The 26,174-nt window shown below is 46.3% G+C and overlaps 2 protein-coding genes across 2 annotated transcripts; both read right to left on the bottom strand.

Annotated features, from left to right (window-relative positions):
• Positions 1–847: 847 nt before the first annotated feature.
• TDRD6 (tudor domain containing 6) lies at positions 848–11,918 on the bottom strand. The gene is made up of 5 exons (XM_086460486.1): positions 5,159–11,918; positions 4,612–4,730; positions 3,422–3,511; positions 2,564–2,621; positions 848–957 (listed from the first exon to the last, which is right to left on the bottom strand). The coding sequence occupies exons 1-5, from the start codon at positions 11,916–11,918 to the stop codon at positions 896–898; spliced, it is 7,089 nt and encodes a 2,362-aa protein (XP_086316612.1). The 3' UTR covers positions 848–895.
• A 2,917-nt stretch (positions 11,919–14,835) lies between these two features.
• Positions 14,836–24,534, bottom strand: LOC147416057 (mitochondrial uncoupling protein 4-like). Its single transcript, XM_086461645.1, has 9 exons — positions 24,432–24,534; positions 22,852–23,043; positions 21,998–22,082; positions 20,083–20,205; positions 19,204–19,316; positions 17,387–17,471; positions 16,624–16,716; positions 16,166–16,268; positions 14,836–14,907 (listed from the first exon to the last, which is right to left on the bottom strand). The coding sequence occupies exons 1-9, from the start codon at positions 24,532–24,534 to the stop codon at positions 14,836–14,838; spliced, it is 969 nt and encodes a 322-aa protein (XP_086317771.1).
• Positions 24,535–26,174: the final 1,640 nt, after the last annotated feature.

Genomic DNA, 26,174 nt, shown 5'->3' on the forward strand with positions numbered 1-26,174 from the left:
GCTGCAGCTGTTTTACCACAAAACCATTTGATTAGTCTGCTTCATATTTACAGGAAAAGCTTCATCTTTCATTAGTGCCATTAAGGCCATGTCATAAAAACAAGTTCTATTTTGTACATGACTGTGTGATGTTTCAGAGCATTCAGCATGGCTCACAGTGCCCTGGAGAGCTGTTTAGGGTCAAACCAGAACCATCAAAGCTACATCTAACTGCAGTACAAGGTACTCTGTACGCATACAGCATTTGGGCTTATGCACAGGGAAAGAACACAAGTCATTAACACGACCATGATCTGCATATGCCAGACAAAGCTTTATTCCAGCTTCTTCCATTGCTTTATAATGGCACCAAGTGCAAGACTTCAACCCAAAACAACTGTTTCCCTACAGACAAAAACTCCCCTGCCTGCCCCCATTAAAAAAAAAAAAAAACAAAACCAAAAAACAACAACCCTCAACTTTTCCTAGGGGAAAAAAAAAAAAAGAGAACAGACATTTAACAATGCAACTTTTCAAAAAGCAAACATCAGAAAGCAGTATTGTGCACCCCAGTAGCCTACACAGCAACTCAGAAGAAACCTGTGTTCAAGAACCACCCACCAGCAGCTAGACACAAGTTAGTGCGCACACACACTCAGTAAGGAATGCCAGTTGAGAGGCAAATTCTTATTTAACTAAAGCAAGTCAGCGATGAGAGGCCAAGCTGACAATAGCCTACCAACAAGCACTGCTCCTTGACAGGGAAGTATGGTAGTGACAGGCACTTGCTCAGTTAGGTAGAAGAAACACTCAATGCTTGGCTTGTATTCTTGTTCCCACAAAAACACATTTTCATGGGAACGTTTGTGTACACAGGTCCTTGTTCAGCTTCACGTGGTGAACGTGCCACTTGGTTTCAGGAACGTTGCAGGACATGAGAATCTTCAGTTAAATCTGAACTGCAGCCAGTTTGCTTTTCTACAGGGAAATAAAAACAGATTAGACCCATCAAGAGGTTTCCATAAACATGTATAAATGCATTAATATCTAAAGTCACAGCTCTACAAGGCTTCAGACTAAATGTCATCAACTTACTGGACCATATTAAAACTTACACAAAGTTATCATATAAGGATAAGACAGTTGAAACAATGGAACTGCCCAAGAAGATGAAGCAAGCAGTGCTCCCAGATTTCAGTTACAATTTCAAGATACTCCATCCCTCAGCGAGCTTAGCAAAGCCACTGCAGGAGTTTTTGCATCCTGTGGATCAGGTACCTTCTACTCAAACTGCCTTTCCAGACAGCAGCCCATGTGTGCAGCACGATCCAGTTCTGCACCACATGGTTGCATGACCTTAGCTCATGTTTTCTGTGCAGTTACTGAGAGGGTGCATACACCAATACTGTGCAAATTATTCAAGAACACAGACAGTGGGCAAATTTGGGCAATAATAATCAGCAACCAAAGAGGGGAAAACCCCCCTAAAATGAAGTAAAACTGTAAAAGTATTATCAAAACCAGAAACAGCAAGATCAAGAATAATTCTGCATTTGAGTGATGCAATTGTAGAAGGATTTGTGGATTCACCAGTTTAACATTTTAACCAAATTTTTATCTACTTTTTTTTGCCCAACAGGTAACTAGATCTCTCTTGCAGGCTTCATTATTTGTTACTTGTAAACCTGTCAGCTTTCAGTACAGTTGTACTGAAATACAATTACCAATTCAATCACTGAAAACACAAACATAACGCTATCTTTGCTTAAGCTCAGTTCAGTCTCCATCAGGCAACCACTGGTCAAACACAGGAACAAGTTGCCCAGAGAGGTTCTGGAGTCTCCGTCCTTGGATAGATTCCAGACCTGAAAGGAAGGTCCTAAGCAACCTCATCTAGCTGACCCTGCTTTGAGCACCTCCAAAGGTCCCTTTCAACGAGAACTGCTCTAGGATTCCATAGATTATAGAAATAGTATATAATCGGAAAGAACCTGTACTATTTTCTTTGGTACACAGAATAGGCATTCACCAGTAACACTTCAAAATTTTGAAGTACCAATAAAGATGCGCATGTGCTACTCACAAACCATCCTTACAACAACTAAGATGGTATTATTATGGGTTTAGATTCATAGACCAAGATCTATTAAGGGACTGGGGCATTCAAATCCCAAACTACAATGCTTAGTAGAGTCTGCCTAGCAGTCACTCAACCTTGCCTCAGAAATGTGAGCAAGAATAACATGCCAGTGGCCAATGTTCAAAATCCAACCAAAATCTATAACTTAGGTGTACCACCCCAGCGTGTCCAAGAGGCTCAATCCACTAGGCTGAATAAATAAATACTAAATTGATTTCTAATCAAAACAGAGTAACAGCTTTCACTGCATATATTCACCATTAAACTGACAGTACGTAAGCTAATGCTACTAAATAAGTTTCAACAGTAGTACAGTAAATACATAAGCTCAAATAAAAAAAAGTGTTTCAACTGTATTTTCTAAAATAAAGCATTTTCTAGAAAATTAGGAAGCATCCAAACACCAAGTACACAACCTCTTTGGGAGGTTTAAGGCAGTCTTACCTTGAAGTAAGGACTCCTCTGGTAAGGACTGCAAGCTTTCTCTTGCAGGGGCTATTGCCTAAACAAAAGGGAATTCTGTTAGGAAGCTGGCACTAGTGCGAATATGGTTTTCCAGTGAGGTGTTTTCTTTAATACTAGACTGACTTTTTACACCAGCACGGCTGGGCTCTGATGTACCACTGTTTTCCCCCCTTATAACTCATTACAGAAGCCTTCTGCCCACTTTTTGCTTTCATGCAGAAACTGCATGTGAAGAATGAACCGGAAATTCATTCCGTTATTGTCAGCAGCACAGCTGACGACCTGAGTTTTGGGTTCCAGACGTGAGGTTTTCATTGTTGGTACTTCATGAAGAACCTTACTATCATTTCCTAATTACTTTGTAATAGAAGTATTTTCCATTAAGTACCAGTTAGTTACGTGCTGTACTAGCATGATCTGTCAAAAGCCGTATCATCAGCATTGTTCTACAGTTCTTGATTAATAGTAGTCTTCCAGTAACGCTCCTTCCTTCAAGCTGTTTTCATTAATCTGTTCCCAGACTGAATTCACAGTCCTCAAGCTGAATGGCTGACAGTTTCTAAATCTATATAAATAGTTTACATAAATTATATCAGTTATACAATAGATTTATACAAGTTTCTAGTCTCCATAGAGATCTGTTAAAGAAGGCAGGCAAATATGACATCTTAAAGAAAAACACTGTGCTTCCAGCCATTGGCATGAACGCACACTTTAGATTCAGGCTACTTTGCCTTTCTGTTCTCATGCTGACACAGGAAGAATCACAACTAAACTCAGAGCACCCTTTCTAAAAGGCAGTACTGTCCTGCCCAGTCTACTACCACACCACCATACCTCAGATGATCCGTCAGCCCAGCCAGGAATACCGTTCCAGACATTCACAGGATCCACAGTCTCCTCACTGCCACTGGAGAGGTTCAAGACCTGTACAGACAGAGCCAAATTGTATCTAGCACAGCAGTGGATCCTGAGAATACACAGAGGAAATAAGACATAGTAGCAGGAAAACACAGCTGAGGACTCCCTGCTTTCGAGAAGGCTTTCAGTCTGGATCTTGCAAGGAAGAATAACTTAACATCTCATAAAGCTGAGTATCACTATTGAATCTGCTCAAGGCCCTCCTGGGATTCTAACCCAAGTATGGTGAGAGAGGAAGGCTGGAAATACCTACTAGATCAGAACCAGCAGGAAATGATGAACGGGGATATCACTATGTACCTGACACTAACATCCATCTGAATACAGCTGAGGTTAGCTTCAGGTACCCAAAGAATCTACTAGCAAAAGAGCTGGCTTCCATGCTCAGGCACTCCATCTTCCAAAAAGTTACTTTTATGAAATGATCTTTTGGATTTGCAACCTTAAATTACAACTTAAAGGCCCTTTTATGTAAATACAATGTTTGTGCACATGTGTACATACACACACACACTCTCCCCCTGGAGAAAGACTTCTCCGTGATCTCATAGCTTGAACAGCAGTACTACAAGACAGACCATTAGATTATAATCTACTGTTAAAGTCTCACCAACCACTAATTCAATACACATTTCACTGAAGTAGGAATAGTTGTGTATTCATTATTAATTACAGTATAATTTAAGTTTCTTCCCAAATTTCTATTGTTCTAGCACCAACTCCTCAAATCAGTAAAAGAATGCCAAGTTTCATGACCGTTCAATGGTAACACAGCTCCATAGCAGAACATTAACTTCCAGGCCAGATAGAATCACACACGTATGAGTATGTAACTCAAACTGGAGCCAGATCCTTCAACCTTCCCAGTCAGTGCAGGGGAATAAGATGTGAAGGAAACATCAAGTCTTGACATATAGCATCCACTATACTTTGAGTGGAGTTTGAGACACTGCTGTTGCTATGTAGCCTCCAAGCCCAGAATCGGCCTTTGCAATGCTAAGGCTTAAATTATGTAATAGACTTCTGTATAATATTCAAAGTTTGGAGGAAGACCAAAGAGGGACCAGATCTTAAGAATGCAGAAAGAGTATTAAAACCATACTTACCCTGGTACCTTTTTCAGATACGTCCAAAATGAGAGCCTCGCACCATTTTAGAGAAGTCCACACCACGCATTTGGAACCAACAGCAAAGCCCTTCAGATTACAGGTATACTCACTGTGTTCTAGAAAAATGATGACACATCAATAAAGCAGGAAAAACACCCAGCACACAAAAACAACCCCTCCAAAAAACTCAAATGGTTCACAACCCTGCTCCCACACTCCCCTGCCCCCTCCAAACTACTTAATAAGTATCTGAAAGTTAAAAATTTGTCATCCTGAACAGTCTTGAAAATGCATTTCATGTTCAGAAATAGCTTTCCACTCATAAAATCATTAAGCTGTCAAAGTAAGATTAGTTGCTGTTAGACTGTCACAATATCCATGAGCTACTACACTTAGTCTGATGTCCTTAGCCCAAAGTATGCTGACGTTAACACTAATATAGTAACTTATCAGGGAATAAAAGTCAGGTTTCTACAAGAAAGCTGTTCTCATGTTTGAATGTGCACATTTTGATTATTTAACTCCTTAAAATCAGGTACTTTACCTGTACTGCAGTCAGCCAAGTTCTCATTTTGCTTTTCTCGTACTTCTTCATCCCCAGGCTTACAGTCTGAAAACTGCACATCTGTATTTCCACATTCTTTAAATAAGTCAGTCAAGTCTTGTTTCCTCCATTCTTCCACACAACAGTCATCTTTCTTCTTCTGCCACTCCTTATGTTTCTCAACTTTGCAGTCACATGATTTTACAGTGCAAACAGGCCCCCGATTGGTTAAGTCTGTTGTAGGAAATGAAAATTGACTTCCACTATTTGCAGAACTCTGCAGTGCAGCGTGTTCCAACCCTAATGAGTGCTCCTCCCCATCTTCCCGAGACGGCTGCACATCAGGCAGCAGCAGTTCCAGAAGCTGCTCGATTTCGGCACCTAGCGTTGACAGCATGTCGTGGGTCTTCAGGTTCAGTAGTTTGTCGGGTCTATCACCCAATGAAGACAGCCTTAGGGGAGAAGAGTCTACTTCCATCCAATCTTCTTGTATAGCTTCTGCTTTATGAATTCCAGACAAATTCAATTCCAGTTTATTTGATTTCTCTCCCAAAGAAAGCTGGACATCAGATGGAATCGGCTCTACTGCCTTCTCTTCATTGCTAACTGAAGGCACCAAGTGCTCCCTCTCATTAAGTGATGGTAAGATTTCAAGCAATTTCAGAGCTGCCAATTCCTCCATCTCCTCATTCGCAACTGGCAGCTCAAACGATTCCCCTTCCAACACTTTCTCTCTTGCTTTACTGCCGGAAGCTGTCTGCATTTCAAGTGACTCTGTTTCCAGAGCTTCTTTTGTTTCTCCACCAAAGGAGGACTGCACTGGAAGTGCCTCCAACTCCAGTATGAACTCTTTTATATCATACAGAGAGTGCATTTTAAATTGATCCAGGTCTACTAACATCCCCGTTTCATCACTTGAAGATGACTCTACCTGAAGCACGGGCAATCTTGGCAGTTCTTGTTTGTTACCTAGGAAAAGACTGGCTGCTGAAGCACTGCCTGTCAGTTCTGCTTGCACCTCAGCATCCTCTCGAAACAGTACTTCAGATAATTCTTGTTCTGCAGCTTTCATTTCACTCCCCAAAACATGAAGACTGGAGGTTTTTGTTGGTTCTAGTAAGACATTGTTATCGCTCTCTCCTTCAGAGAGAGACATCTCTTTATCAAAGCTGCTTTGATGCTCAGCTGTTTCACATCCATCATCAGCCTTCCCAGACATACACTCAGCAGCTCCCACTGACATATTTGCTTCTACAGTAACTAAACACTCAGAAGTTATACCCAGGAAAGGTTCAGAACAAAGTAAAGCACTTCCACTTTGTTCTTGAGCTATTCCACAAACAGCAGTAGTTTCTCTTTTGAGACAACCCACATCATTGTTTGAACATCTGTTTTCCTTCAAGAGGTTCTCGAGGTTTGAGAAAGCTTTCTCACTAGTTCCCTTATTAGCCTTCCAAAAAGACTTCATCTCTTCATTAATACTCTTGCCAGAAGCTTCCAGCTTGACAACAGACAGAGGGACATCAAAAGCTTTATCTTCTTGAGTGTCTATTACTTCAGCTTCTAACAAGAGGTCTTCAGTCATATCATAAAACTTCTCTTTTGCTTCACTAAGCCATGAGCCCTCTGAGGAACTGAAACCTGACAGACAGCAAGCAAATGCTTGATTAGGTACTTCAAGCAAATCCCCTGGAATCTGTCTGACCATTGCCATACTGACAACTTCCTCACTTCCATAATCCACATGTTTCACAACTACGTTGTCACCTTCTATGCTGCTGACTTTAGCTCTGTAGAACTTGCCATCTTGACTATATTTTGCTAGACAAATGTCACCGCTTTTAATACAAGATCTGCAATCGTTCAGAGAGTCTAGTCCAAGTTTGTCAGCTTCCTCTATTTTTTCCTCTATGTAGTTCATGTCTTCTGTATCAGCACCACAACTCCAAAAGTATTCTGGACCATTTACCACTGTGACATATATTTTTACAGTCTGACCTGCCTCTGGAAACTTCCAGACAAACGATTTACAATCACTTACACAGGAACTTTCATTTTGTGCCTGAGGAGGCAAAGGCTTACACACAGGTATCACGTCACTGTTCTCTCCTCTATCAAGTATTTCCCCTGAACAAGGTGTCTCCCTACTTACAAGATCTTCATCAGCTAAATCCACTGTTATTATACCTTGATGGTCACTGAGAATAACTTCCCATTTATCCTCAACCTTCTCTACAAACTCACACGTTAACAGAACCTCACTTGTTCTCTTGGTGAAGTTAAGCACTGCGTTCTCTGCCCAGTCTGTATTTTTTCCGCATTTAAGTCCACCTAGGAAGCAGTGAATGCTTATTGCTGGAATAGATGACAAGTCTTCAGGGAGTCTGTGTGCTTGATCAACGTTAATTACTGAAGTATTACCATAATCAATATATTGTATACTTAGCAAATTGTCAGAAGTCTTCTCTTTCACTACAGCTCGATACCACAGGCTGTCTTCTGAATAAACAGCACTGATTAAGTCTCCTGCTTGAAAAAGTTGTCCACAAGGATTCTTTGCTTGTGTCCTATTGTTTAAGCTTTCTGAAATGCTGTTAAGCTGGGCCTCCTCACTTTCTAGCTGAACATAAAAATCCAGCGGATCATTTACATGAGACACACACACTAACACTTTAAGAGCTGGCACTATCTTCGGTTGCAGTAGATCAGATATATTTTCAAGCAATACACACCCGACTTCAGCATCAGATTTAGTATCTGACTGCGTATCCATCTGGATGGAAGGCAGAGACTCCTCCCCTGCTTTATTTAACAAAACTCCATCCTTTTTACTGCTCAGCACTTGATCAGATTCTAGTAATCCAGCTGCCAGATGTCCCTTCGCAGCAGGCTGGAAGAGGTTTACATCTTCTTTTCTGAAGTGCCTTTTGCTATTTCCCCCTTCTCCCTTGGCTTCAGATTTGCACGTTTGTCTTTCAAGAGGCCCACCTGCATTTAAAGAGAACTTGGCAGCCTCATTCCTTTCATTCACATCTGTATTTCGAGAGCACAAAGTTTCATTTTCTACATGCTTACACAGTCCTCCATTGTTTATTAATCTTAACTTCTCGTTCAGTTTTGCATTGATTTGAGTATTACCATCAAACAACTCAATCAACAGTTTACCATCGGATTCCTTTCCTACTACTACTGCTTTTAATTGCCTTTCTAGGACAGCTTGCTTAAACCATGTTGTAACTTCTCTGGGAACGTAAGATACATCAGATAAGGAACACTTTATGGCCTGCATTGGCAAAAGCAAGATCTCGCAAGCATCACTGGGTAAAGGAAGCAGATGATCTTTCTCTATTATCTCTGTGTTCCCAAAATCCACAAAGAACACTTCTGTATTAGGTTTTGTTTTCATAATTACGCCCCTGTACCAGTGATCATCAGTATACTTTGCTAGACACAAGCTCCCAGACTTTTGCAGGGTTTTTAAGCTGGTCATTGTTTCACTTAGGTGACCGATCTTATCGCTAAGCTGTGCTAAGACATCGGTACTTCTTTCAAGTTGGCAGTAAAACGTCCATGGATCCTCAACGTGCGTAATATAAACGTCTTCCTCACTCCCAATTTTGATACCATGCATAGAGTAATAGTAAGAATGAAGCTGAACCGAGGATACCAGAGGCTTTTGAGGAGATAAAGGTCTGGCCACACCTCTCTCTGTCAGAAACTGGCAAGCGCTCTGAAAAGGTGTCATTAAATCTACAATGTTAAACAGCTCCTTATTGTTTATCGAAGCCAAGGCAAATATTGTACATTTCATTTCAACCTGAGAAGACGAAGCATCGATAAACTCCTGAAAAGCCTGAATCGCTTCTGCATCCCAAGCAAAAGGATTCTGACCATTTGGATGGATGACGTTGTAAAGGCTGCACCTGAAAGCCTGAGCCTCTAACCTAAGAAAGCGTTCGTCAGTTGAGCGGAGGTTTGTTAGAGAGACCAGCTCTCTGTTGCCATAGTCAACATATATGACTTCTACTTTTCCTGCAGAAGGAACTTCACGAAGAATTAAAGCCCTGTACCATTTTTCATCCTCTGAGTACTGGGCTAAACATACAGAATTTGGCCAAGCATGTGGGTGGGATGAATTTTTACAATACTCCTGAATTTCAGCCATTAATATCTTAAGGTCATGGCAATTTCTACTTAACTGACACCAAAAATAACTCGGATTTTCAACATATGACACAACTACATTAACTGTACTTCCCACTTCTAATTGACCTCTAGAAGAGGAGCTTGGCTGCAATTCCACATAATTCTGTCTCCCAGAGATGGGCAGGTTTTCCTCGCCCTCATACTTCTGAGCAGGAAGAGGATCACTGCTTTCAGAATTGTGAATGGCTGCAACATGGTGCTCTTTGACCGTCACAGATGTGTAAGGATTAAGTGTTCTGCCACTTCTCTTTAGATCAGACTTTTCTCTGAGCCCCTTCTCCGCATTTATTTGGTTTTCCTCCCCAGCAGGAGCTGAGGACAAGGCCTGGCTCACTGCCTGATCAGATGATTTCTGGAGAGTCTCAGGTATTTCACACTTCTGGTGTTCAGCATACCCTCCTTGGGCCATGAGTTTACTTACGCTTTTCTCTCCTAATTTGGACTGGTCAAAAATTTCAACTGCGTATTTGTCACCCTGCACACTCAAAAAATGAACCTTTAGTCCCTTGTTCAGTACAATCTCTCTGAAGGCAGACACAGATAATTCACTCCAGCTCCCTCTCAGTGGAGAGACATCTGCCAAACAACACTTCAGAGCTAAAGCAGGTAGTTCCCTGAACTGAGGGAGCAGTTCCTTCACTGCAGACCAACCCACAGTTTCTGTATTGCCTCTGTCCACCATGTGTATTTCTACCCCACTGTCCAGTAACCTGGTGATCACTGCTCGATAAAAAACACCCTCCTTCCCACTGGCACAACAAAGGGATCCAGGCTGTAGGACCCACCCAGCACCACCCAGATTGATGGCATGGGAGTAAAAATTCCACATGCTTTGCCTCAGCTGCCTGAAGAGCTGACGATGCTCATGGAGCTGCAGCCAGAACTCAGATGGGTCTCGAAGGTAGGAGACACGTGCGTCGTGGAACACACCCAACTTCAGCTGCATACCAACTACAGGAGCAGAGGCCAAATCTCTGTCCATTAAAGCAACAGGAGGGGCTCCTGGTGGCAATTCCAAGCCTTCAGCTGTGGATTCTTCTACTTTCACCTGCTTCTGAGCCTCAGTTTTGCTGACTTGTGTATGGTTGCTGACCAGGCAGCAAGCCTGCACCCCAAAAAGGTGGTTCAAATTGATGCCATTTTCCCCATACAGGCTCACATAATAGAGATGCTCGAAGGAGTTAAAGGCTTTGATGTGAGCACTCACTCCTTTGCCTAGCACCAATGCTTTCAGTGCATCGATCTGCAATGGGGACCAGCCACAACCCTCATCTGAGACACCCTGAAGAGCACATGCATAAGTCACCACAGGCATGCGGAAACACTCAACAGGCAAATGGCGCAGGTTAGCTCTGGTCACAGTCTCAGTCCTGCCATAGTCCACAAAGATCACTAGAGCCCCTTGCTGGTCCTGCTCCCCAGCAATAAGCTCCAGCAGGAGTGCACGGTACCACTTGGCATCTACGCCACGGGCAGCACAGGGTGAGCCCACTTTGGGCAACAAATCCTGCTCCCACTGGTCGTAAGCATGGCCCATGGTATCAGAAAGGCAACGGATCTCCTGGGACATGCTCTGTAACTGGCAGTAGATGTGGCGTGGGTCAGAGACATGGGTCACTATGACAGACTCTGTCACGCCCAACTGAAGCTGTGGATAGAAGTAATTCAAGGCAGCTGACACAGGCTGATACGGGAGCAAAACACTGAGAAGCTGTGGCACTGCAGAAGTTGCAAGGGAGCACGCTGGAAGCTGCAGCTTCAGCAGGTTGCTGAAGTGGCAACAAGTCAGGCAGCGCCTGAGCACCTGGTGGAACAAACTGGGAGCAACCTGTCTGGCCAGGCCCAGGTGATGCATCTGGGCCACGAGCTGGGGCACCTCAAGCACTATGAGCTGCGGCGTCATCACCTCCTGCACCACACCAAACACCTCCTTGCCATGCAGGCAGCTAAGGAACTCCACAGCCTCCACCGTCCAGGTGGAGACTACTGCATCCTCACAGGCTGCCACTCCAGGACCCCCAGAGGGCATGACATCGGCTACAATACAGCCCAGCACCTCCGGGGGCAGGTGGAAAAGCTCCTTGCAGCCCCGTGCCAGGTAATAAGCAGACGTGACCACCGTGCAGCCCTCATCAAGCAGGAACACGCGGTAGTGCTGGCCGTGGCGACCCACCACGCAGCAGCGGTACCAAAGCCCCACCACCTCCACCAGGCCCATATCTCCAGTGGACAGCTCAGCCCCCCTGACCAACGGCCTGCTGGGATCCGGGGCGGCCGCCAGCCCCGACCTCGCCGCTGCCGCCTGGATCTCACGGCGGAGGCGGGTGTAGTCGGCACTGCGCTCACCCAGCAGCCCCCACAGCCGCACGACGGGCACCTCGGGGCGCAGGCCCACCGCGCAGACCCGCAGGGCCACGGTGGCGCCGGGGCAGGGCACCCCCGGCCCGGAGGGCACCCCCGGCCCGGAGCTCATCCCCGGCCCGGAGCTCATCCCTGCGCCGCCGCCTCCGCCACCCACACGAGGCGCAACAGCCCCCTCCGCCCCCGGCCTCATAGGGCACGCGCCCCCCACCTGACCCTCCCGGAACTTTTACGCGGCTGCCCCAGTGGTCGAGTCCATTTTGATCCCCGCGGGGGGGGGGGGGAAGGGGGAACAGGAGGTGCGGAGCGGGCTAATACATCGTGCCGTCCCTGCTAAACCGAGACTGCTCGGAGGCGGCACCAAGAGGAGGGTTATCGTCGGGGCACGCTGGAGCCGCGGGGCTCAGCTCAGAGCCCGCTGGAGCTGCCCTCTCCCAAGGTGGAGCGCTCCACGCCGGCTGTGGGGTAGTGGAACGGCCGGGGGGTGGGATGAAGGGAAGAGCCCCCCCGAGCCCGCTTAGCCTCCATTGGCTAGAGCAGGCGCCAGGGGCGGGGAGTGCGTGCAGAGCTTGGCGACTATTGGCCAGTGCGGGGGCGGCAGTGTGAGGGCGGGGTGTGGCGCTCGGGGCGGCGGCGTTCCGTGAGGGGCCGGGCGCGGTGCGAAGCTATCCGCAGCCGGGGCCGGTCGGGGGCCGCGGGTATCCCGCGCCGGACGGCTCTCCCCGGCCTCACGACAGCCAGCCTCCCAGCGGGGCGGGCTGGGCCCGCAAGGCCGCCCCTCAGCCCGCAGCGCTGCCGCAGGCCCGCCTCAGGCTCCGCTGAGGTGGAGGTCGCCCCCCCCGCCCCGTCTGTCACCATCCGGTCGGCGCCCTCCGTATGGGGCCGGCCCGTGGCAAGGGACACCGGCCTCCGCCAAATCGTGGCTGGCTGAGCCATCTGCAGCACGGGGAGGGTGACACCGGGCTGAGGGACAGCAGGGTGCGGGGCTGGCCTGTCTGCGGAGGGGGCAGCTGCAGGCAAGCGCCGCCTCTGAGGGCCTCGGGAAGCGGCAAGCGTGGGTGCTTTAGTGGCCCCCTCCAGAGAGCTCGAGCCTGGACTGTCACACTGCTCCATTTCAGCTGTTCAGCTCTGCGTGATTTCTCCTTGGTTTCGGCCCCCCTTTTCCCAGGCAGAGCTTTGAGGTTTTGGTGGGGCAGACGTCAGAGGTTTTGATGCCTTCCAGCCTTTAGGGACAATGTCAGAAGTGGAGGTGTGAGGAAGAGAAAGGCCCAGGACTTCAGTGAGCCTTTCTTAGGCCACAGGAAAGTCCAGCCAAGGAATGATGGTGCCATTCTGAGGTTAATTCTTGGCTTCTGAAACTGAAGCTGGTAAGACTACATAAATAGGGCCAAGTGCTTCACAGGGTAGAAACTTCTGCTTGAAAAATCTGGAATTACAAAACACTAAGTAGTGGTGCAAAAAGTGCAAAAAAGTTCTTATTCAAGTTATTTATTTATTTTTTTAAATACAAGATACTAGTAGTCAGCACTGTTACCCATGTCTTTAGTGTTTCACAGTCAAAACAAAAAGAGCTTTATTAAGAGTTAAACCAGTTTTTCACTACATGACTTTTAAAATTACTTTTTTTAACTCACTAGATCAGATACTTCTGCATATCCATCATCAGGATATCTGAGTAACAGGATTGCAGGAGGATGTAACTGAAGAAGCAGTTTTGACTCCTGGTTTATAATCACTGGTGATGGTGTGCAAGACAGAAAGAACTCTGGTTTCTCAGGCTGACAACTAGAAAAATAACAGTATTTCTGAACAAAAACTTCTGACCCCTTAGTAATGGTGAGATGGTTTTTTTCCAAGCTGGAATCACACACCCAAGTGCATGCAGCCACAACAGATCTACAATACAATCAAAAAGTACAAGTGCAAGCCAACATGATGCCCAAGCTGTATTTAATCAGAAACTGGCACATTGAGGATTCTAGTTGCAAAGACTAGTCTAGAAGAAATCCGGAGTAGTTACTCAGAGAGCTAAGTCTCGTGCAGTCATTTCCTTACTAGCTATTGCTAAATCAAAGCCGGCTTTGTTCTGTCTCCGTTATGATTGCTTTTATACTGCATTTTTGCCTCCTGATTGCCAAAGATAAGCCCAGTGACAAGCAGCAGCAATCCCCTTTCCTATGAAATCTGGAAAGCTTTAAGTTTAAGAAAAAAAAATCACTGATGTTGAAACGTTTTGTGGTTTTGAAGAGAACATTGTATTTCTGTTTAGATTTAAAGTGGGCAGAGTGTGTATTCCCATGGAAAAGTGGTACCTTAATGACCCAGTCTGCCACGTCAGCACTGGGACTCTCGAAAGACAAGTAGTTCAGCTCGGTCCTATGGGCAGCGTGTGTATTGAGTCCTTCGAGAGGGGCAGAGCGAGCCAGGCTTTTGATTCCCTGGGCACAGGACTGCGTTTCACTCGTGGATAATACTCAGGTGGTTGAGTGAAGAGGTCAGGCGGTCTCTGGGAAGTAGGAGGAACAAAACCCACCTTTTGTGCCAAGCAAATTTGAAATCAGGTAAATCTTTTTCAGATTCTAGCACTAGAGGCTTGGTTTGCTGAGGCGTCAGACTAATGAGAGGTAGTTCTTTATGTGCGTGCAAATGTAATAATAACCAAAATTCCCCAGTAATTTTATGGGCTGCTTAGGCACAGAGGATGTTCAGTGCTGCGTTGTTCACCCTGCTCTTGGCCCTAACAATAGGAATCATCTCTATTATCAAACAAGCAAACAGTATTATATTCTAGTTGCTTGCTAGATTTTTTGTTACCTCTGTTTGCTGCTCCAGAAAGCTGATGCTGGCTGCCAGTTGAAGTATTACTGTGATAATTTTATCCTGTGGATAACTTCCATTTCATATCGCAGCCTGGCGAGCCAATAGTATCCTTAAGACATGACTACTTCTAACCAGTGAGGACTGGATTTGGGGCAGCAACCTATACATGTGATCCTACTGCTGATCTCCTACACGGATTGGTTTCCTGTGGGGTCGGGATGTCTTGTGGAATGAGAATTCAACTTTCTGATTCATCTTTGGTTTGTGACTATTGAAGTGGCTTCGTGATTTTAAAAAGAGCTGACTCCACAGATCCGTCTGATTTGCTCATATGTAAGCCAGAATACCAGTGACCAAGGAGCCTGTGAAAGCAAACACTGAAGTTAGAGGCTTAAACCAGAAGTGACCCAATAAAAAAAAAATATATTCTTAAGGTCAATCTATTATGTCTTTCATACAAAATCAAAGTGTTGCATATGGTTAGTGCTACCCAGTCCTTCCCAAGACACTTAAAACTTTTTTTTTTAGCTTGCCAGCCCGTAAATGTTTGACTTGGAACGTTTCATACTTGGGGGCTACATCAGGCCGAATGCTTTTTTAAAAAAATGTTAAAGGCTTTTCTTGTTCTAAAAACTTAATCAGAAAAATTACACAGTTCTCATATCTTGCACCCATTTAGCTGAGATGCTCTAGTTTGGGGTTTTTTTGGCAATAGATTGGCATTTGGCAAAAGGCTGCCTTGTGCTTAAGAAACGCCTTTTCCGGCTCCTCTGAAACACCCGCTAAACACTCCCAAAATTACAAGCCTTTGGGAAATCTGAGTTGGCATACGCTCCATGGAAATTTTTACCTTAGTAGTAAACTCGCAAAGATCCCATCTATGTGCTCCGGCTCAAGGACTGAGCAACCAAGCAGAACCTTCCTACAGATTGCTCTTAGCAGAGGCTGTGGCCACTGCTGTACTCGGTTAAACTAGAGGAAGGAGGCTTTTGCCTTCGATCTAGTGCTCAGTCTGGTAAATTAAACAGTGTCAAGACCTTGAAGCCAGCTGGCAGAGTCTAGATGTAGCCATACTGTTCAGTTCTTACAGACTTTTGAAAAAAATTAAAAAAAGTGGTCACATCTGGATTTGCTATTGGGAGTTGACTCTTGCCCAAACTAAGAGTCTCCCAGGCTCCAGTGCTGCCCGGCTTAGTTGTACAGGTGCAGCTTTAACGGCTGGCAGCATGCAGGAGAAAGCTGCCGGCCTGAATCCGAGAGGGGCAGAAGTGAGACCTGGGATGGAGCAGCAACAGAGCAAAGGGAGTCCAGGGCTAGGAGCACGCAAGGAGAGTTTAGGAAGGGAGAAAGGAGGGAGCCTGCAACGGTAAAAAAAGCAAGGCAGATCACTAGCAATGAAGCAGGACAGCATTTTCCAAATTAAAGAGATGCAAGAGGCAACGTGGGGACAGTGACATTGCATGCAGTTATGTCATCCACTGCATTCAGCAGTGCTAACTGCAATTAGATAAATCAAGAGACCCAAATAGTTTGGGAAAAATGTTGACACAGAAAGAACTCTTTACAGTTTAATGCCACATTGCTCAACTGTCTTGTTAAGGGAGTTTGAAAGGCACTTACCATTCGCATCCAGGTTGGAATAAAGCCTTTGTATAGAGACATAAACCCTTCACCCTGTACAGTTTGAACCAAGCAGTCCATGGAAGACTTATACAGCAGACCTCTGGCAGTGTGCAAGGAGAACAATTACTGTTAGGATTACAAATACGCAATTAAAAAAAATCCACGCCCCACACATCCCCCCTGAAAATTAATCTGTATCAGATACATTTGAAGGAGCAAGAGCTCTTTTGTAAGCTCACAGGAGTCTCGTCAGAACTGAAGTCCATTAAGTAACTGGATATTCTCAGGTGGCCATCACAACAACCGCCCCAGACATGCAAAACTAAAGCAATAAAATGATCATCGAGTGGATGAAGAGCAAATTACAGAGTTAGCACTTCACTCCCAGTGAAGTCTTGAGTGAGACTCAAGGTTTCAGTTTTCTACAGAAAAGTTAGTCTCTGAAGTGGCTGTACCTTCCCTGCCTGTCTCTTGGCTGGTTCATTATCCGGGTTTTGACCACGTCAGCAGGAGTTCCCAGAACAGCAGCTACCAGGCCAGAACAGCAACTGTCAACAGAAAAGAGGAAACTAAGATTTATCATGACAATTTAAGCATCATGCTTCCAGTTCTAATACTATAGAATATAATTTAAAACAGTTATCATAAAATCATGAGTAATAGCTCCTAACTTAACATAAACTTGATTTAGGAGGAGGCTTGCTAATATTGCTGTTGCTCAGATGTCCTCCCAGCACCAGCTTCCCTCGCCTCTGTGTGCAGTTCTGAGGCAGGGATAAAGGACCCACAATAGGCAGTTTATGATACTGTTTATATAAAGCAGATTTCTTCCTCATTTAAGGCAGTAAACGAGCTTGTTCTGCGGAGTTTATATTGCTTATTCTTAGGGTTTGCTAAATTTAAAACTAGGTTAGATAAAATAGACATTCTATAAAAGTGAAAATTCCCGTGCTTTCACAGATGTGTGAAGTGTTTAAATGCATCAGCAAGGCACTTCAGGTGGGGGCAGTTTTGTAGCAATGGTTGCATCCTTTGTCTTTTGTACAAAGATGTCCCCTCAGGCAAAAAAAAAAAAAAAAAAAGTTGTTATAAAGGTGCATTTTATCAGCAGCGTCACGACCAAAGAATAGGGGCTTCTGCTGGCACAGAGAGGCAGATCAAGGCAGCGAGGCTGGAAATGCTCTGCAGCAGAAAAGGGGTAATCAGGGAACAGGGCACCTGGCAACACTGTGAGTCACACTGTTGTCCACAAGCGGCGTGTTCAGAAGCAGAAAGTGTTTCACTGAGTCGTAAGTGGTCAGATCTGTAAAGAGGGTAATGAGAAAAACCAGCATTGTCAGAAGTAAATGGTGTTTGTGACGTTCATTGCTGACACAGGATGGAGGCTTGGCAAGGCCTAAATCTGCAGTGCAGCCCCTCCCATTGGCACAGCTGGGGCACTCTGCCCCCAGTTCCTGCTGACCGTTGTGGCACCCAGGTCCTGCCGTTAGACGTGTGAGTACGCGCTGCCTTCTACTACCATTTTCTCTGAAAATCCTACCAAGGATAAAATGGATCCCAAATGGAAAATTCTGCAAAATAACTCATTAACCCAACCCAGAAATGCCACGATAAAGACAGCTGTACCTCTCCCACCTCTGTGCAAGTGTTCTAAAAACGTTAGAAACGTTACACGCAGAAAAAACAGATGATGTCGTGGAAGTTATAAGCAGATGTGAGTTATGGCATCAGGGCATCTGAATGAAAGACAAGTGATCTGAAAGTTCTTGGCAGATGTGGGTTACATTTCCAATGTCCTGACCTTAAAAGCCCAGCCTAGCAACCGGGGTGACCCTCCCAGCGCTTTGTAGTGCTTTACGGTCCAAACCTACCCAGTGGAGATCATTTCCCACTTGTAAGAGGGTTTGCTTGTTAAGGTTTACGTGCCGAGATTGCCCGTTAACGTTGTGTATGGAGAGACATGCCTTAGTTAATAGTAACTCTGTAGCCCTCATTTAACAGCTCCTGCTGCAAACATTATCCATCCAGTGATTCCTCTACTGCTACTTAGCAAGATGTAAGCATACACCACCTCTGATTTTCTATCTTTAGAGAGATTTTTTGGTCACGCTGCTAACATATCCCTCTGCTGATTGATGTAGGAATTAGTAGCTCTCATGACAAAGAAATTTAAGCATGCAAAATAAAAAATTGTGAAGGTGATGCTATAATGTGTGCCACTAAGCACAGAGCAAGTGTTCATGGTGGGCGCCCACGGGCAGTATCTTTTGGTCCCAAAGACATCTCCTTCCCCACTTTGTAAACAGAACCTCGGGAAGGAGAGCAAAGACTGTCCAACATATCCTAGCAGTTTTGGAGAGGCGCAGGAAAGCTCTGTCTGTGTGTGGAAGGAGTGAGTGCTTCTTGGATCAGCCGAGCACACAGGCAGCCACGTCACCTTATAACCCTCAGTCCCCGCCGGAGCTACGCTGTAGGTGTACCTGTCTGCAGCTCCAGCACACCATGCCTGGGCTGTGGACCTTGTTGATCTGAACACTGACCCATGGACTGTCAGCGTAGCTCGACCTTGGACCGTTCTTATCACCACGGACCTGCTGGTGACCACTGAGCTGTGTCTGACCCTGGTGACCCTCACCAGATCTGATGCTGGCTCAGCTTCCTGGTTTGGCCTCAGACATACCTCATCACCACCCACTTTCCTGAGGATCTGGATCTCGGTGGAACCTTGCTGGCTCTGCCCTGCTCACCTTGCTTGGGCACCAGGGAGCCGGGTCTTGGCTGGTGAGGTCCCTGCTCTGCTGGCCGTGGGACCCCCTCAGCTCCCAGCTCACCATCCCTGAGGCATAAACTGTTATTTTTAAGCAACATGATTTCCACAGGAACAAAATGCTCAAGGCACAAGTCACCTGCAGTGTGCTTCAAACAGGTCCCCAGTGTAGATAACCAAGAAATAAAGACCAGGGGAGTAGCTGACCTCTCCTTTCTTAAGGCTTAGATGCGGCCTTAAGCACTGCAGACCAAGTTGTGAAACTTACCTCCCATGTTCACCAGGGCAGCTCTCTGGACATTGGGCACCCATCCAGCCCAAAGCCCCCGTATTCCTCCTTCAGACAGGATCTTCATAAATGCGTGGTGCACTCCTCGAAACCTGAAATCAATATGCAACTGGTAAGTAGAGAGCCCAGCTACGGAGAGATCTTTGCATGTTCCTGTGCCTTGCTGCACCAGGTCCTCGCACAGGAAAGGCAATTTATACCTGCAAGGATCTGGCCCTTCGGATCCATTTTTTGATCTGTTTTTGGATCCACTTTTGACTTTCATGCCACAGTATTTTACCAAACTTACCGGTTGTACCGATAAGCAGCAATTCGGTCGCTAATGACAGACAACCTTCGCTCCCACAGCTGGAGTGCAGTGCTAAACGGACAAGACACTAAGTGGTGCCAGCAGTTTCGGATGCAAAGAGCAGCGTGTCCTGGTATTTGCAGGAGGATCTCAAGCCCTGCTACCTGCAAGTGACCCAACCCTGCCCGGTGTCTGTGCATCCTGGGTGAGCCATTTCCCCCATCCTTTCTTCCAGCTTCCCTTCCTCAGAAAGCATCCTTCCCCCCCTGCCCCCTGGCAGCGCGCTGGCATGGACGTGCTGCACATGTAGGGTGGGCGAGGGTTTGTGATCTCTGGGACCAATACACCAGAACAAGGAAGGCGAGTATAAATGGAGTAAGGAGGAATTCTCGGATCCCCAACCCTCCTGGCTGCCCAGAGCCATCCTGTGCCCCCCAGGCACTGCTGTTCCCCCAAAAGGGCTCCGACCAGCTGGGGAAAGGGGGTGGCAGAAAACAGAAGGAACCGCACCCTCGGCCACAGAGTAGTCATTAACGGGAAGAAAAAAAACAGCTTCGAGAGGAACCAACCGTAACGGCTTTCCTTCCAGCTTCCTTTTTCCTTCCGTCTGCATCTGCACCTTCACCAGATCAGTCGGGCTGGCGAAAAACTGTCCGATGGCACCCGCAGACATGCCGCCAATTACAGCTTTCCTGCCAAACAGGGAGAAAAACGCGCAGCAGAAAATCTCACAAATAGCAGTGCACGAGCTGAAGGGTTCAGCAGCACAACCCAGGCGAGACAAATGTAAATGGTTATTCCTTATAGTAACAGCCAAAGTTAAGGTACTAATTGTGACGACTGCAGGTAGTTAAGGTAGTCAATGATGCATCTGTCAATTTTAAGAAAGGGTTAAAACTTGTCTGGGGTAAAAAATCCAGTTATTATATATCACCAAGAGGCTCTGCTTCCTCTCCAGATTCCATTATGCTCCTCACTTAAGGTTTAAAGGCAGAATGGCAAGGTACACGAGTAAGGGATGGTGCTCCATGTATTGTCATCACTGAATGCCAATCTAAAACTCTAAACTACTTGCTGATATACGATTTTTTTTTTTTTTTAATCTCTCATTGCTACTAGATGTGTCATGTTAATTTTCTGGTTCTACTTACTTTAGTAGAACCTGAAATTTTGATATTATACCCCTTCCCATAGCACCAAGCATGACAAGTACTTGATCTGTATGAGATTTTATAAATCTTATCTTAAAACCAGTTATATTTTGGACCCAAGGTTTAATTTTGGAGTAAATACTTGATATGATACTATCTATGATTATAAAAGTACATTTTAACAATAAGGATTTGACAATTAGGAATTACCAATTTTTGCAACACTTCTGTAAAAATCTGCTCATTCCCCACAGACAATGACTTAGTTCTGTGGCTGTATGCCACACGCATTGTCAAAAAACAGGAGTGAAGTTTACCTGTGGCCAAACTAAGCTTGCAAACCAAGAACTTTGGTTTTGCTTTTTATAGGGATCACTTGTCTCCTGAGGAAGGATGCACAGATTTAACTTAGGCTGACGTCTGTCATACACACATGAACAAAATAGCATTGATTCCTTCACGATCTGCCTCTTCAGTAGCCAGGGCTAAGATACAACACCAAGATGGGGAAAGCTTCCTATTCCCCTTGCTTAAAATCCAATGGCATCATTTCTTGCCCAGGCAGTATGGCAAGCAGCAAAGCAGCAACGCGTTGCCATACTGCTCCTGCGCAACACCTAGCGGGGCCCATCCCTTCAGCAGCTGGACGTCTGAGCTGTACCACCCCTCACTTCTTTCCTGCAAAGCTCCAGAGGACATTTGAGCTGCCCATCGTACCTTTGGAAACGTATCATCACCCCGTGCAGAGCTAATCGAGCTCCCAGGTGACCTTGGAGCTGAGCAGGGCCCAAGCTGCAAGTCCAGCTTGGCTGAGCTGGATCTGGTTTGCACGTCTCAGGCAGCTGTAGGGTTAGTCACAGTTACTCGTGCTGGTGTCGGGTTTGTACAGTTGCTCACGGCTTCTCCAGCAGCCGTTGCACACAGCTGTAGGGTCAGCCACGACTCACCTGCGCTTCCCAACATCCCCCAGCCCACGTGGAAATAAAGGAGCTGCCACTACATCACAGGCCTTGAGTCATGGTGAACCCGCCCTGCCTCCACTGTGGTTTATCGTGTTTCTCCATCTCTTTTGTAGAGTATCCTTATTAATCATAGTCCTAGTTAAGCCTCTGAGAAATTTATTCCAATATTTCTTAGGCCTCTTCCCAGCTGAATGAAAAGGTACTGCTCTGAAACTAAAATTAGAAAGTCCGTATCAATGCTTAAACGCCTACTTTATAATTACCCTCTTTAGGGTAAGTGAGCCCTGAGGAAAAGACAGGTCTTAGGGGTGCAGGACTCCTGCAGTAAGGACAATCCCCGAACAGGCAAAAGTGTAAATATGCAACATTACCAGAAAGGAAAGCTTTCATCCTCAGCCCTGCCAAGCACAGAGTCACGGAGGTGTTCGTATGCGACCATCCGAACGCCAGAGTACACTGTGGAAAACAAAAGCAAGAGATGGTTCTTGGGTCTGACACTTCTGGAGGTCACACTGTGATAGAGAGGTCAAAAGATTGGTTGTAAAACACTGCAGAGCTCGCCTGGGTGAGCTGGTCACTGCTCTCACGTTGGTGAAAGCAAGAGGGCTGCCTGGTAGCAATGCTGGAGCCAAAACATTTTAGCACCAGAGAATCTCTCTGGCTGAGCTGAGTCTGAGTCTGCCAGGAGGCAGCATGGCTTATGCCCACATGCTGAGGAGATGTGACTGCATGGCTTCCCTCTCAGCTGGTGCCCAGCACAAAACCCCCCACAAGTGCTTTTGAGGTTTATTGCTGTCACCGTATTTCCAAGTAGAACACAGAAAGCTGTTACCTGTGGCCAAACCACTAATGCATTTCTTCCTCCTAGCGCTTGCACCCTTATCTTTTTTCCCCAGCCCGTCCCCACTTCCCTCAAATAAAAGCTACTTATTGTTCTGAGGACTCTGAGTGCCTGCTTGCACTGAAGACCTTCCTGCAGAGACAGCAGGGGAATCATGTTTTGTTTTCCCAGAAGCCAGTATAAGGCTGTGAAGGAATGGGCAAGAGGAGGAGGAGACGCTATTGAGCCAGAATCCCATCTATTTCAAAGTGGGATTGCAGGGTAGACTGAAGGAGTCCTCGCAGATATATTTAAAACACAAGAAGATACGGCAAACTCCCTCCAAAAGGCTGTTGGCCACAGAAGGCAGGACCCAAACTTATCCCATCGTGAGCAGATAATCACCTATGTGGCGGTAGACAGCCGGCGTGGCTCCTTGCCAGAGCTTCCGTAAGCCCTCCTGTTGCACGATGCCAGCCGCGGTGCGCAGCATGCCGCGGTGAGGGGCCGCCTGGCCGGTGGCAATTCCACTGCGATAGATGGCAGCTTCACCTTGGACCTGCAGCCGAGTTTTTGTGAGGTCCAGGGGAAATGTCACTAAAGAGAAAGAGGAGGCGATTTGTGGAGAACAGGAGATTCACATCCAGATCTGTTCAAAGTGCCGTTGGGCGCGGGTAACCACAATACGTTCCCGTCAAACACCAAGTCTTGCTCCCTTATTTCTTTTTTCAGGTTAGTTATGCAATACTCATACTTGCCAAGGGGCTCTGGGTTAAAAATCCTGTTCGAGTTACTCCCCCTGAATAAAGATCAGTCAAAGCTCTTAGCGAGCATGTGGCCTCTCCAATTCTGCCCAGCATAGCAGTGGCACGTGTAACAGTCAGGAACAGCCCCACAGTGGCCATCGTAATGCAGAGACACATAAAGATGAGCATCTATCCCATGAACCACCCTAAACCATGCTGCTTTTCTGATGCAGACACAAAAAATCACATTTAGCCTGTTATTTCTCTCACTGAAATAACTGGGGGCCAGGGATGATGGTCCAGCTGGATCTCAGCTTCCCGGGACTGCTCCTGAAACAGGATGAGTGCATATTTGCTGCCCCTCATTTCAGTTCTGGGCCAGAGGTGTCACCCTGGGGGTGGACCTTCCCAGGCTGTGTGAGGTGGCGAGCGCCCAGGAGCAGGCGTTGTCTTTGGTTCACTGCCTCTGCGACACACCACGCTACAGGGTCGTTCCAGAGCAGGACTCAGAGGTACTAGGGGAATGCAGTCACCTCTCAAAGCTTCAGCAGATTCGCAGTCTATTTGTGCATTAACTTTGGTATTCATGTTTAAAGATTAGCAAAGATGGAGAAGTTACAAATCATTAGAGCAACGCAACAGATTTGCTTGCGGAAATGATATAGAATATGCTGAGAAATATTCCAAATAAGTTACTGATCACAAAGTAGTGCTACACAGATGCCAGGGTGCTTCTTTCCTGCATTTCAGCAAGCATTCTACTACACTCCGTTTTTACAGACATCTCCACTGTAACCAGAAACGTAAGATTAAATTTTTCTCTGATCAACCTGCATTAGCTATGAAAAGCAAATTCCTGACAAAGTCAGCCCCTTGCTGTTAACTTAGGTAACAGATCGTCCTGCCTCTTTAGTCTTCTTCCAGAAACCCAGCAAACGCAAAGCTGAAATTAGTCACAACTGCTCTGTGTTACCGACTGCAGTAACTGCTTCGGTCTCAGAGGCAAAGATTCCAACCTGAAAAACCCCTCCCTCCAGCCACAGGCAGGTGGCATAAAATACTTTCAAGGCTTCAATTATTGAAAAGTCACAACGAGCAGAGTGGAATGAACAGATTTGCTGGAGCAGAAAAGCCAGAGTAAACACCGGGGAAGAAGGTGTCTGGGGACTGAAATTCCCCCTGCCCCCTGTAAGTAAATTTTGACCCCCTTCCCTCTCAGAAAATCACAGTGAGTTGTACCTAGTTCTGCCACAGCTGCTGCACAGGCTGACAGAGCGAATTTGCTGGCTCGGGGCCATCTCTCTGGAAGAGGTAAGCTCTTCTCTTCTTCTGCAGGTGACATCTAGCGTCTAACATGAAAGAAGGCTAACCAGCCACCCTGCGAGGGTCTGGAGCAAAAGCTTAGCTCTGTTCTGGGTCATTTAGGAGACAAATTGCTGAAGGTCATGTTTCTCCAGCGCCAGCAGGAGGAACAGCAGCAGCCCAAGTGCCTCCCGCAGAGCTGCAAGGTCCTTGTGCAGTGACGCAAGAGACTCCTGCGCAACAGGCTCCTGGGAATGTAGTCTGTCACCAAGGCTGCGCTCTGCCAGGAAACCAGCAGTGCCGGTACAGTCACACGCACAATTTTGCCCGTTATCTACCCTAAAAAAAAAAAAAAAAATCATTAATGAGACCTCAAGATTGTGCGAACACGTGTGGGGTCTGTTTGCTTGGTGGGGTGCTGTCATTGACAGCAGTGCCTCGGGAGCCCCCAACTGCGTCCCCGTGTGAAACGGCTGCACGGGCATCCGAGACACGGATGAACTGATCCAGATGTGGTTTAACACGAGCTGCATTAGCAACAGCCACACGCCGAGCAGGAATGCCAGAGTGCTGGACTGCTGGTAGCAATTCGTGTCTCCTGGGGATTAGACGCAGGGCAGTGCAGTTTGAGCAGGGGGCCTGCAAACCTGGGAAGACAGAAGCCGATCTCTGCCCATGGGAAATGTGAAAGATTTTCCTGGCGGAATGCTGAAGCCCTGTTAATTGTGTGCCAGTCCTAATTTCTCAAAGTAATGTAGGCATATTTAGGTTCTCATCATGAAAAAAAGGGTAAGGCATGTACTGTTCCAGAGGAGCTTTTCATTTATCATTAAGGCTCAGTTGAATCGTTAAGTTAATTGTTAGCCGTTAATCAGTAATCCTTAGGATTTGAGTATTTTTTAGGACATAGAAACTTGTCCCCGAACACCTCCCCCCACCCCTGTCTGAGTGCCTGACATTTTGGTGTATGGTCCCCATCGCAACAATTCAGATAAGTGAAAGGAGCATTGCAGGTGAAATTCAGCTGAAGTCAAATGACTTTATGTCCTTGCTCACCAGTAGTTGGTATTAAATTGGGTCCTTCTTTGGGTTAGAATTCATGCAGTGATAAAACAAGGTACTGACAAAACCGTGATTAAAATGGGAAGAAAGCACACTGCAGTTTAATGCAAACATGCCTGGCTGCACTGAGGGTACGAGTGGTTCAGAGCCTTGTTCTGGTCAGTTTATGCAATCTGTTGTTGGCACTTCTGTGCCTCCCTCAATAGCTGTTCTCTGGGCTTGGGTCAGCTTGTGCCACTATGTGTTAGCCTGTATATCATGGATTTGTAATTTAGGTTGGAGAGGACCTCTAGAGGTCATCTAGTGCAATCCTCTGCTCAGAGCAGGGATAACTCGAGAGTTACATCAGGTTTTCCAGGGTCTTGTTCAGTCCCCTGAAAACCTCCAAGGATGGAGATTTCACAGCCACAGCCTGCTCTGGTGCTTAACCACTTTGTGAACGTTTTTTCCTTATATTCAGCCAGAATTTCCCCACGTATGTCCATTGCCTCTCATCCCTTAGATATACACCTTGCGGGACAGTCTACTCTGTCTTCTTTACAACCATGCTTTAGGGGGTGGAAAACAACAGCTAGATCTCTCCTTAAAGTAAACCCTGCAACATTGTGGCTCCCTGTG

This window comes from Leptosomus discolor, chromosome 2 (assembly GCF_034619465.1).
Source record: "Leptosomus discolor isolate bLepDis1 chromosome 2, bLepDis1.hap2, whole genome shotgun sequence".
Lineage (NCBI taxonomy): Eukaryota > Metazoa > Chordata > Aves > Leptosomiformes > Leptosomidae > Leptosomus > Leptosomus discolor.